A 13,721-nucleotide genomic window follows, 5' to 3' on the forward strand; every position below is an offset into this window, starting at 1 on the left:
AAAAGTGAAGTAAACTACAAATAGGAGGGGCATTAACTTGATACAGGGTAGCCATTAAAACCCCACAGCATGAAGAATAACTTCTGGAATGGCAAATTAAGGACCTCCAAAAATCAATTCCTCCATAATTTACTATTTACCAAACTTGATAATTTTTCAGACGCAGTGCTGTGAGATTAAACGAGGTGAGGCTGGAGGTGGTTCTGGGCAGGAAGCGCCTGAGGCTCACAGCCTGCCTCTGGCCGGGTATGTCTAAGCTTCGTGAAGGGAAAAAGTCCAAGAATCGAGAAGGCAGAGCCGCCGGTTGAGGAGGAGCCTGCGAACTCCCCCCAGAGGCGTGTCCTCAACTCATCCAATCAGAGCTGCGGATCAGGGTGCCCCCCCCGTCCCCTCCGTCGCCATGACAACGGGACGCTCCGGATAGCGCGGGGGACAGCGGCCGTTTGGCTCAGGCCCTAGGGGAAATCGTGTCATGTCGCGACAGAAGGTAGGAGTGGCACCCAAATGAGATGCTTTCATCGTCTCTAGACAGAGGGAAGGGAGTCTGAGTCTGTGGGTTGTGGGTGAGGGAGTGGGGTGGGGGGCTCCCTTTGCTAAGGGATTAGGGAGAGAGAGAAGAAAACCATTCACTAAAAAGACCACAAGTCCCGGCATGCCGCGCGCCGCTGGAGCTGCCGCGCATGTTCCGCGAACCGGCCCTGCTGGCGGGCAATTTACAAAACTCTAGGATTGTAAGCTGAAATCAGTGGTTTCTGTGAACCCTGGAGTAGCTTAGAATTTCTGACTTCATGAGCTGGAAAAGCTTTTAGAGATCCATTCATCCGGCTGCTCGCTCGCCTCTCCATCCATCCGTAAAACGCTAATTAGTACCTTTTCCAAGCCAAGCCCAGTGAAGGGCAATGAGGACACAGAGGTGAACCAGGCAAGCTCCTTACTTTTGAGAATTCACGGGGCCGCTACTCCTTTTAACACTGGAGAAAATGAGACCCAAAGGAAGGAAATTATTTACCCTAGAATCCAGCACCCCCGACACTAACGTGCTTCTTACCCCGTATTCCACCGCTCATGGATGGCACCTCCATTTCTTTAATTCTCTCCCTCTCTCTACAAAAACAAAAAAAAACGAGAACAAAAACAAGTTTCTCTGCTTTCAGAGTGCCCTGACTTTCGTTTTATACCATAACTCATTAATCACGTGATTATTTGTTTAACCTCTGTCTGCTCTACTAGACTGTGTGCTCTGTGTGGGCAGGGATCTAGTCTGATTCGTTCTGCCCTTTATCCCCATTGCCCAGCACAGAGCTGACGTGTAGCAGCCACTCAGTAGATGCTTGTTGAATGACAATGGTTGAAACATCCACCTAATCACTCATACCAAAAACCTGGGATTCCTTGACTCCTCCATCATCATCACCTTCCTTATGCAATAAGGATTCTTCTTTCAACTTTCTAAATACATCTTGGATCTATGCTTCTCTCCATCACAACTACCACGAGACTAATCATGATCCAATCTCAATTAAAAAATACTAATTGCAAATCAAAACTACAATGAAATACCACTTCACACCCATTAGAACAGCTGCTATTTAAAAAAAAAAAAAAGAAAAGAACAAGTTTGGAGAGAATGTGTATAAATAGGAACACTCATTCATTGTTGATGGCAATGTAAAATGGTGCAGCCACTGCGGAAGACAGTTTGGCAGTTCCTCAAAAAGCTAAGTATAGAACTACCATATAACCCAGCAATACCACTGCTAGGTATATGCCCCAAAGAATTGAAGGCAGGGACTCAACCAACATCTACACAGCAATGTTTACAGCAGCATTATTCACAATTGCCAAAAGATGGAAGCAGTCCAAATGTCCATCAACTGTTGAATGGATAAATAAAATGTGGAATATACATATAATGGAATATTATTCAGCCATAAAAAGGAATGAAGTCCTGACACATGCTAAGACATGGATGAACACTGAAGACATCATGTTGAATGCAATAAGCCTGACATAAAAGGACAAATATTGAATGATCTCATTGATTTGAAACAATTAGAATAAGCAAACTCGTAGAGTCAGAACTCAGAATATAGATTACTAGGGGACAGGGTGGGGATAGGGAATAGGAAGTTAAGGCTTAAAATGTACAAGGTTCCTATTTGGAATGATGGAAATGTTTGAGTAATGGATGGTGGTGAAGGTAGCACAACATTGTACTAAAATATATATCTGAATGCGATTAAAAAGGGAAAGAAAATAATACTCTTAAAACACACAAATTGGGACACTTACTTCCTTAAGTTGTATTATAAAAGTGGAAAATATACATCTACTGAAATATTCACTTCTGTCACCCTGACTGATACCTTTGAAGGGAGGAACCAATTGCAAGTTGCCAAGGGATGCTCAGACTGTTAGCAGCCTATGCTGTGAAAACCAGAGAGTGGAAGACCCATGTTGCCGTGTGCTTCTATGTGACACTGTGTATTTTGTTGTTATTGGAGAGAAAGGCATATGTTGCCTACATTTTGACTTGGGACTTTGTTTCCTTTCAAAGACCCAGGGGAAATGGAAGTGTTAACTTATTTAAGGCAGAATGTGAATGTCAGTCTCAAGAGAAAATGAATTTTAAAAATACTATTTATAATAGCATCAAAAAATGTCAAATACCTATGAATAAACCAATTAAATTTGCAAGTGTCAATACTAAAAACTAGAAAACATTGTGGAAAAGCAAGTAAGACTTAAATTAGTAGAAAGGTAGACCATATTCATGGATTGAAAGACTTACTACTGTTATGATGTCACTTCTTCCCAAAATGACAATGCAGTCCCAATCAAAGTCCCAACAGGCTTTCTTTCTTTTCCTTCCTTCCTTCCTTCTCCTTCCTTCCTTCCTTTCCTTCCTTCCTTCCCTTCCTTCCCTTCATTCCTCCATCCCCCTCCCTCCCTCCCTCCCGCCCTCTCCTTCTTTCTTCCTTCCTTCCTCCTTCCCTCCCTCTCCTTTCTTTCTTTTGCTCTCTTTCTTTCTCTCTCCCTTTCTTCCTCCGTCCCTCCCTCCCTCCCTCTCCCCCCCTTTCTCTTTCTTTCTCTCTTTGTTTCTTTCTTTCTTTCTTTCTTTCTCTCCTGATTCTAAAATTTATATTGAAATGCTAAGGGCTCCAAATTGCAAAGGCAATCTTGAAAAAGAACAAGATGGAGCATTTGCACTAACTGATTTCAAGGCTTACTAGAAAGTTTACTTACCACTAAGACAGTGTAGTATAAGGATAGACAAATAAATAAATGGAACAAATAGGGAGTCCACAGATTGACTCACATATACACAGTCAAGTAATTTTTGACAGAAGTGTCGATGCAATGCAGTGAGGAAAGGAAAAATTTTCAACCAAAGGTTCTAGAGCAACTGGAAAATCATGGAAAATGGAATTTAAAAAAAAAACATGAGAAGGGAAAAAAGATACAATAAGAAAAGATTAGGACCACTTGACTAGTGCTGTGGGAGTTGGAGGGCTTGAATGGAAGAGGGGGATACGATTTCTCTTCCTGTAATGGGTGGGGGCTTACTTCTGTAATGCAGTATCCTCTTATCCCACCCCACCAGCTCTTTGAGGGGTAAGACGATAGGGTCAGCAGAATTCTAAGATGGCCCCCAAGATTCCCACCCACTGATATTCACGCCTTGCGTAATTCCCTCCTCTTGAATGTGGGTGGAACCTGTGAATATGATGGGAGATCACTCCCTGATTAGTTACTTTACGTGGTAAATGGTATTTGAATAGTCACTACTGTGATTATGTTACATTAAATACTACTCCTGCTGTAGCGTACATGGGGGAGGGGAAGCTGGGGGAGGCACTCACTGAGACATGATCCTGCTGGCCTGGAAGAAAGCATATAACCATGCTGTGAACTGCCGATGGGGACCACGTGTCAAGGAACTACAGGAGGCCTCTAGGAGCTGAGAGTGTTAACCAGACAATTGCTAGCAAGTAACCGGGCACCTCAGTCCTACAACTGCAAGGAAATGAATTCTGCCAATCACCTGCATGAGCTTGGAAGAGGATCCCACGCCCCAAATGAGAGCCACAGCCCTAGTCCTTACCTTGATTGCAGCCTTGAGACCTGAGCAGAGGATCCAGCTAAGCCGTGCCCAAACTCCTCACTCATGGAAACAGTGAAATAATAATTTCATGTTGTTTCAAACCAATAAGTTTGTGCTAATTTTTTTATGCTATGCAGCAATAGAAAATTAATGCAGACACAATCTGGCCAAGCTGCAAAGGTCAGCCTGCACAGGGCCAATTTTAATTTCTTTTTTCATATGTGCCTTAGGGCTGACAGCCAAGCTATTACGGACATGGTTGTAACAGAATAATAGCTACCACCCTTTGAGGATCTGAAAGGTCCATTTGGATGGGAGGAACTAACATTGCTCTGAGTCTTTGACCCAGCCCCCTCCTAGATCCTGGGTCTAATTAAACATTTATGTTTAGAGTAGAAAGTCTAGATCCTTCTCGCAGAGCCTGCTGAGTGCTGAGTCCTCAAAACTGGAGTGCAGGGTTGACTTTGGGGGCATTAAAGACCAGGCAATCATTATATCATGAATATGGAACAAGCCTACAGCAAGGTGGGCCCTTGAGTACTTGGGGATTTGTTCCAAGGATAGCACGTGAATTCTGGACAGAGTTGCTAGGCACATGGTGACCAATAAGAACCTGGCCAGGCTGGACCTTCATGCCTCAGGACCTGGGCAGTGTTGTGTCTGATGGTTTGAGCATTTTAAAACTGGGGAAGACAGGGTGGATATGCAGAACCAGTCATATCAGTTTCTTTTTCCCCACTACAGAATCAGAATTACAAGGGCCATGGAGTGTCAAAGGGAAAAGAGCGGTGAGTGGTCCCACATAAACCAATAAACATAGAATTTCCTTCCCTCCTTCCTTCCTTCCTTCCTTTTTTCCCTTTCCTTCATCCCTTCCTCCCTTCCTTACTTTAGCAATAATAATAATAATAAACAATTATCGACCACTTACCATGTGCCAGGCCCTGGGCTAGTCACTTTACCTGTATTTTCTCATTGAATCCTCACCACAACCCTTTGAAGTAAATACTATGAATGTGCCTGTTTTATAAATGAGAAACTGAGGCTCAGAGAGGCTAAATAACTTGCTCAAGATCATATAATTAGTTAGTGGCAGAGTATGTTGGACTCCAGGACTCTTGCTGTATCCTGACTCCTTCAACAACCATGACTTGATGACTCAGCTGCCAGCTGTGCCCTGATCCTCTGCTTCACTCCACACCAATACCCTGGTTGCAGAACTCAGCACCTTGTTGGGTTCCCTAAACAGAATACACTCACACAAAAGCAGGTCTGAGTCGAGAGGTCACTCTGGTGGACATTCTTATGCACTATATAGATAACACCTCTTAGGCTTTAATGTATTGGAATAGCTAGAAGTAAATACCTGAAACTACCAAACTCCAACCCAGCAGTCTGGACTCCTGAAGACAATTATATAATAATGTAGATTACAAGGGGTGACAGTGTGATTGTGAAGACCTTGTGGATCACACCCCCTTTATCTAGTGTCTGGATGAGTGGAGGAATGGGGATAAGAACTGAGGGACAAATGGGGTGGGATGGGTGGATGATTTGTGTGTTCTTTTTTCACTTTTATTTTTTATTCTTGTTCTGGTTCTTTCTGATGTCAGGAAAATGTTCAGAGATAGATTGTGGTGATGAACGCATAACTATGTTATCATACTGTGGACAGTGGATTGTATATCATGGATGATTGTATGGTGTGTGAATGTATTTCAATAAAACTGAATTTAATAAAAAAAAAAAGCAGGTCTGAGCAACTGAAGATTTTGTGGGGAGTCAGAGGACATAGTTTACATTGCACAGATTGTAGCTAAAGTTTTCAAATCTTCATTAGATATGTCTATTTTCTCTAAAGTTCCTCCTGGCTATACCACCACTGGGGAGGGTGTGTGTGGTCTCTGACCCTTCTCTCATGCAGGATTCAGCTTCTTTGCTTTCTTTCTTGCCACACTGATTCTACCTCATCAATTTCAAATCTCTTACACAGAGCAATTCAGTTCTGCCCCAGTTCCTGGCCCTAAACTTGCCCCCCTCCTCCCACCCCCAACAAAACAAAACAAAACAAAAATACTTCAGTAAACAGGATCCACCCATCTGATTAATTAGGGCAGATACCAATTAGGAGTGTGTTCAGCTAAAAGTAACATAAAATGAACTAACAGCAGCTTAAACAAATTGTACTTATTTTCTTTACATACAAAGAGTCTGGAGGGCTGGTGCAGTGGTTCAGCAATATCAGAGCCAGGCTCTCCATGACTGACCTTTTCCTCAAGGACACCAAGTGGCTGCTACAGCTCTAGCTTTAATGTCATAATCAAGACAGAAAGAAGGGGAGAGGGAAGACTTAAATCACATCGCAGAAGAACAAAAACTTCCTCAGAACCCACCCCAGCAGTCTTAGGCTTTTATTTTATTGACAAGAATTATGTCACATGGGCACCCTTACCTGCATGGGTGGCTGAGAATAAACAAGTTACATGAGTGGCATCATACTGTTATTATCATGATGTGTCCTTCTGTTGTCACATTATGTTTTCAGTATTTATCCATGTTGGTACATGTAGCTCTGGCTCATTTTAACTGCACTATGTAGTCCGTTGTATACAAGTTGTTTATGCATCTTCCTGTTGAAAGCACTTAATTTGTGTCTTAGTATTGGTTTCCCCCAGAAGCAGAGCCCAAGACAAGAATGTGAAAGCAAATAGTTTATTTGGAAGGCGATTCCCGTAAGCAGTGGTGGTGGAGTGAGGAAGGGAGGCAGGGTGCATTCATTATTGACAGGTTATTGCTGTAAGCAAGTAGGGCTGAATTCCACTGGGGATTTCTAGGCGACAGGATAGAACACACCTCAAACTAATCCCAACTGAGTGATGAGGGAGCTCGAGTAATTATCCACCAACTCCTGTTGTCTGTTGGTTTGGGGCGCCTTTTGGGGGAAAGGCATTTAACACCCTAGTACTTCAGATCTGCTCTAAGCACTGCCTAGGGCCAGGGAAAGCCCTCGGGCAAAAAGTCGCAGGTGCTGTCAGTTGGAAGGCTTCTGACTGGCATACACAGGGACGGTGACGGCCTAAGGGTTATGGGCAAACCATCAACAGCGGGTGCTACACGTAATTTGCATTTAAAATATTAATAAGCACAAATGAACATTCTTGTACTGTTTTCCAGTGCATAGGTACAAGAGTTTCTCTAGAGTATAGAGCTAGGATGGAACTGCTGGGTTTACGATAAGGTCCATATTCAACTTTACTAAATACTGCCCTGCGGATCTCCAAACTGTGGAGGAGTATCTATTTTATCACATTGTTGCCAAAACTTGGACTTTTATATGTTTGCTATCGAACGGGTATGGAATAGTATCTGATGGTTTCAATATGCCAAATTGCTCTCTAAAGTGGTTTATCCAATTTACACTCCCCTGAGTATTGTAGGATAATTGTCGTTCCTCCATATTCTTGCCAACACTTGGTATTTGTCTGATTTTTAACGTTTTCTCTAATCTGATGGATTTTGAAGTTGAATCTCTTTTTTTGTTTTGGATTAATTGAATATTTTTTAGTATTCCATTTTATCTCCTCCACTGACTTTCATCTGTACCTCTTGCAGCAGTGAAAAATTTAGCCGGTCTTTGTCCTCAGTTCCTGAGGAAGCAGTCTCTGAATCTTTGGCATTTCCTGTGATAGGAGTGTCTTCTTTATTCACAGTGGCCCAGGACCACAACCCACAGTTAACATGCCCACAGATGGCAGGGAGGGGACAGCCACATCTGCAATTTTAGGGTGGGGGCTGGTCACACCAGAAAGATCAACCTTGTGATTAGGGGACTGGGGCTTTGAGCCAAGTCTTATGAGCCCACCTTCCCGGCCTCTGGAAGGGGAGGGGGCTGCAGATGGGGTTCAGCCACGTGGACTTTAATTCTATCAATCTTACTCATGTAATGAGACCCCTGAATTCCAAACACTTGAAGCCATGGGGCGCTTCCCTGATTGTGTGACGACCCATCGCTGTGGCTGGGAGGGTGACAGACAAAAGGATGGGAGGGTGATGGACAAAAGGACAGGGAAGCTTGCGTGTGAGACCCTCCCAAGCCTCACCCAAAGCATCTCGACTTTTGACTTCTTTGTAACCTTTTACTATATTAAAACAGCAATTGTAAGTAGAACACTTTCAGTGAATTCTGTGAGTTGTTCTAGCAAATAATCAAACTCGAGGCCGTGGTAGGGACCCCCAAATTTGTAGCCAGTTGGTCAGTGCAGGTGGCCTGAGCCCCTGAACTTGCAACCGGTGCCTGCAGGGGAGTCTTGTAGAGGATTCCCCTGAACTTGTGGGTTCTGGCCTAACTCCAGATAGAGTCAGAATTGAATTGATGGAGTTATTGCAGTCTTTGCAGTTGTTGGAGCTATATTCTGGAGACTAGACGTTTTTGATACCATTATACCTCTTTATTTTATTTTTTTAAATGGTTACTTGAGAGCAGTGGTTCTCAAAATTTGGAAGCAGGCTCCCTTTACAACTTAAAAATTGAGAACCTCAGTTTTTTGTTTATATGCCTTATATCTATCACTATTTACCATATTAGAAATTTAAACTGATAAATTTCAGAAATACTTATTAATTCAATAAAAAGCAATATATACTCATTACATGTTAACACAAATAAATTTATTTTTATTAAATGTAACTATATTTTTCTCCCCCAAAAGTTACTGACAAAAGTAGTAATTGTTTTACATTTTTTGAATCTCTTTGATGTCTGGCTTAATAGAAAATGGTTGGCTACTCAAATTGTTTTCTGCATTCAATTTGTTGCAATGTGTTGTTTTCGTTGAAGGAGAGGAACAAAATCCAGCCTCACAAATATATGTAGTTGGAATTGTTACTAAGCAAGGGCTCATGCCTGATGCACACAGAAGTCAATGCCATGCATGACACTGGGATTTAGAGAAAAGAAAGAGCTTTAATGCAAACTGACTGGCATGGAGACAGGAGCCCCTGGCTCAAATCTGTTCCCCCAAGTCTGAAGAGTTTAGGGTTTTTATGGGAAGTCACTCAGTTAACAACTACGATATCAAGAAAAGGAATAGAAATAAGCTAAAGTAATCATTACAATAGCCACTAAAATCGCTGTAGTCAGTGGTTTACAGAAAAGGGAGGACTTTGTGGGCCTTTGAAAGAGAGTGTTGTTTGTCTTTTTGTTGCTGAGTTGTAGGAGATTTTTATATATTCTGGATATTAGTCTCTTATCAGAGACATGACTTCCAAATATTTTCTCTTTCTGTAGCTCATCTTTTCATTTTCTTGATAATGTTCTTTGGTGCACAAAAATTTTAATTCTGATGAAGTCCCATTTATCTATTTTTCCTTTTTTGTTCATGCTTTTGGTGTCCATGCTATAAATTTTTAATTTCAGATATTGTGGTTTTCAGTTCCAGAATTTCCATTTGGTTCTTCTTTAGGGTTTCAATTTCTTTGATGGAAAAACTCATCTCTTTACCCATTATATCCATCTTTCCCTATGGCTCCTTTAACATATTTATAATATCTGTCTTAAATTCCTTATCTGATAATTCCAATAATTAGGTCATTTAAGAATCTTTTTTTTTTACTTTTTCCTCTTTATGCATTACATTTTCTTGCTTTATTGCATGACACATATATTTTAATGCAAATTTTATTGAGATATATTCATATACCATATAACCCAGACTCATATATTTTTAATTACATTCTGGACATTGTGTATAAAAGAACAGTGGACAATATATATATAAAATTTTTTAAAAAAATTTCCAGAGCATGTAGCTTTTCCCTTTGACTAGCAGTTAGGATTAGGGGCTGATCATCATATTGCTCCTAAAGTTTAGTTGAGCATGGGTTGGGCTGCAGCTTTGATTAGATTGAATTAATCTCCCAACCTCAACTGGCTGTACTGCCATTTTGATTTTGTTAGTATTTGAGCTGGGAAGGGGTTGGACTACAGTTTCAGATTTTTGTTGCTGTTGTTCACCTTTGGATTCAACTCTGGCAGGGCCTTCAGAATGTAAGAGCCACATGAATGCGCAGAAGTAAATTGTGCTTTTTATCTACTTTTCAGTGTTTTCTCTACTGTTCTTTCTTAGGAAAATTTGACATAACCTCTTTTTCGTAGGGGGCTCTTCCAGATTCTGATTGGTTTTACCACCCTACCTATTATCTAAGCTTAGATGATTCCTCCTTATCCCTGACAAGTGTCTCTTCTACAGTGGGCTTGTTCATCCATCTGCCCACACTCAGACTGCATCCACCCCCGGAAATTGAAAAGTGCTGCAACACTCTGTCCGCCCATAAAGGGCCTGTTTCTCTGGAATCTGTTCATCAAAGTTCCTTTCATCCATTGCTAACCCCATGGAAAAGTATGATTTTTATTTTGTATATTTTTTATTGTTAGTATGGGGGGAAGGTCTTTCCCATCCTTTCACATCTTAACCAGAAGCAGAGGTCCTCTCATTGGTATTTTAATTTGTATTTATGTGATTATTAGTAAGGCTGAGCATCTTTTAACATGCTTATTAGCCACTGAAGTTGCCCTGCTGTAAGCTGCCTGTTCATATCCTTTAAACATTTTTCTATTGAGTTAATTTTTTTGTTAATGATTTGTAGGAGGTCTTCACGCACTTCATGTATTGTAAGCATTGCAAATATCTTCTCCCAATTTATATTCTGTCCTTTAGCTTTTTTTAAAAAAATGTTTAGTTTTAGAAAATTTTATTGTTGTAAAGTATATAACAATACATTTTACAACATTTGCAAATTTAACCCTTTTTAAGTGTGCAATTCAGTGGCATTATTCACATTCACAATGTCATGCAACCATCAACACTATTTCTACTTTTTCATCTACAAACAGAAACTCTGTACCCATTAAGCAATAACTCCCCAATTCCCCTCTTCCCAGCTCCTGGTAACCTCTAATCTACTTTCTGCCTCTGAATTTATCTATTCTAAATTTTCATGAGTGGAATCATAGTCCTTTAATTTTTTTTTTTTATTAAGATTTATTCACACACCATACAATCATCCAAAGTATACAACCAATTGTTCACATTACCATCAAATAATTGTTCATTCATCACCCTGATCTATTTTTTGAACATTATCCTTGTACCAGAAAAAGTGAAAATAAGAATAAAAAATAAGAGTAAAAAAAGAACACCCACATTGTCCCCCTCACCCTATTTTTCCTTTAGTTTTTTGCCCCCATTTTTCTACTCATCCATCCATACACTGGATAAAGGGAGTGTGATCCATAAGGCTTTCACAATCACATTGTCACCCCTTGTAAGCTACATTGCTATACAATCGTCTTCAAGCTTCAGGGCTACTGGGTTGTAGTTTGATAGTTTCAGGTATTTACTTCTAGCTATTCCAATTCATTAAAGCCTAAAAAGAGTTATCTATATTGTGTGTTAAGAGTGACCTCTCAACTCCATTTGGAGTCTCTCAGCCACTGCAACTTTATTTCATTTCATTTCACATACCCTTTTTGGTCAAGAAGATGTTCTCCATCCCACTTTGCCGGGTCTAGATTCCTCCCCTGGAGTCATATTCCGCATTGCCAGGGAGATTTACACCCCTGGATGTCAGATCCCACGTAAGGGGGAGAGCAGTGATTTCACCCACCAAGTTGGCTTAGCTAGAGAGAGAGGGCCACATCTGAGCAACAAAGGGAGAGGGATTCAGGGGGACACTCTTAGGCACACTTGCACGCTTTAATTTTATTTGTAGTATCTTTTGTTATAGAGTTGGGTTCTTTACAGAAAGGTGTTTATCTCATAATATATGAATTTTCCCAGCCTGAATACACCCCTGTCAACAGCACCCATATCACGAAACAACATCACAGCATCTCAGAAATGCTCCTCATGCCCTCTTCCAATCACTTCTCCACAAAGGTAGCCATTTATCATTATCCTGACTTCTCAAGATGTGTTAAGTTTTTTACTTAAGCTTTTTACTTTGAGATAATTGTAGATTCACATGCAATAATATAGAATTATTCTGTAAATCATTTCCCCCATCCCACCCTGTTTTTCATTTAGTTTTTGTCCCATCCTTCTACTCATCCATCCATACACTAGATAAAGGGAGTGCAATCCAAAAGGTTGTCACAATCACACTGTCACCCCATGTAAGCTACATTGTTATGCAATCGTCTTCAAGAGTCAAGGCTACTGGGTTGGAGTTTGATAGTTTCAGGTATTTACTTCTAGCTATTCCAAAGCATTAAAACCTGAAAAAGGTTATCTATATAGTGAGTAAGAATTTCCACCAGAGTGACCTCTTGACTCCACATGAAATCTCTCAGCCAGTGAAATTTTATTTCGTTTCATTTCACATCCCCCTTTTGGTCAAGAAGATGATCTCAATTCCATGATGCTGGGTCCAGATTCATCCCCAGGAGTCATATCCTGCATTGCCAGGGAGATTTACACCCCTGGGAGTCAGGTCCCACGTAGGGGGAAGGGCAGTGAGTTCACCTGCCGAGTTGGTTAGCTAGAGAGAGAGGGCCACATCTGAGCAACAAAGAGGTACTCAGGGGGAGACTCTCAGGCACAGTTATAAGCAGGTTTAGCCTCTCCTTTGCAGTAATGAGCTTCATAAGGGCAAGCCCCAGGATAAAGGGCTTGGTACACCAAACCACCAGTCCTCAATGTCTGTGAGAACATCAGCAACAACCCAGGTGAGGAAGTCCAACACCTCCGCATTATCCCCCAGCTCCCCAGGGAAGCCCTGCATATATATATATATATATATATATATATATATTTATTTATTTATTCTCTGCCCAAATTACTTTGGGATATGTTGCTATTTCACACTAACCTATAAAATCCTGCACCAAATAAACATCTCTTCCCTTCGTCTCACATGGAAGTTGAAGTTTTAAAACACAGTCAGTATCGACTTTTACCCTTTAGCCCAGTTTTCCCTAGTCCTAACCAGATCTGCTTCATTCTTTTCTTCTTTTCTCTAATTGAAGTCTGGGCTCTTTTTCAGCTTTTTTTTTTAACAGTTGCTATATGCACTAATACTGACATTCATATTTGCCAAGCTCTAGCTCTGAGTTTCAGGTGTCATACAGATACCCCAAGTTCCAGAGACTGACCAAGTTATACACAAAAGAATCAGCATCTCAGAATTTGGAGACAGCCATAACAATTCAAGAATAGATGTGACTGCTGTAAGAGCTTACAATCTAGGGACCATTACAATAATTGTTCTCTAAGATTCAATTCTGAGTTTACACATTGTAGTTAGTCCATATTGGTGAGGCATTATAGTGTTTGCCTTTGTTTCTGGCGTACTTCACTCAAAATGCTGTGTACAGGATCCATTCACCTCATTGCATGTCTCACAGCTTCACTCCTCGTAGTTCCTCAATTTTCCATTGTATGCACACACCACAGTTCACCATTCTGTTCCTCAGTCAATTTTACTGTTGAGCTTTAAGAGATCTTTATATATTTTGGATTTAAGTACTTTGCTAGATATGTGTTTTGCAAATGTTTTCTACCATTCTGTGGCTTGTCTTTTCATCTCTTAACAGTGTTTTTTGCAGAGCAGAAGTTTT

At 40.9% G+C, this 13,721-nt stretch overlaps 1 protein-coding gene across 3 annotated transcripts in view; it reads left to right on the top strand.

The window, feature by feature from the left end:
* The first annotated feature begins 401 nt into the window (after window positions 1–401).
* The window catches only part of TTLL9 (tubulin tyrosine ligase like 9), an 83,020-nt gene continuing 69,700 nt past the window's right edge, over window positions 402–13,721 (top strand). For all 3 annotated transcript variants that reach the window (XM_037811289.1, XM_037811290.1, XM_037811291.1), the window contains exons 1-2: window positions 402–487; window positions 4,850–4,893. In XM_037811289.1, the coding sequence (XP_037667217.1) occupies window positions 473–487; window positions 4,850–4,893 (59 nt within the window). In that variant the 5' untranslated portion in view covers window positions 402–472. The remainder of the gene's footprint in view (window positions 488–4,849; window positions 4,894–13,721) is intronic.

The sequence above is a fragment of the Choloepus didactylus genome, chromosome 19, assembly GCF_015220235.1.
Source record: "Choloepus didactylus isolate mChoDid1 chromosome 19, mChoDid1.pri, whole genome shotgun sequence".
NCBI classification, from domain to species: Eukaryota; Metazoa; Chordata; class Mammalia; order Pilosa; family Megalonychidae; genus Choloepus; species Choloepus didactylus.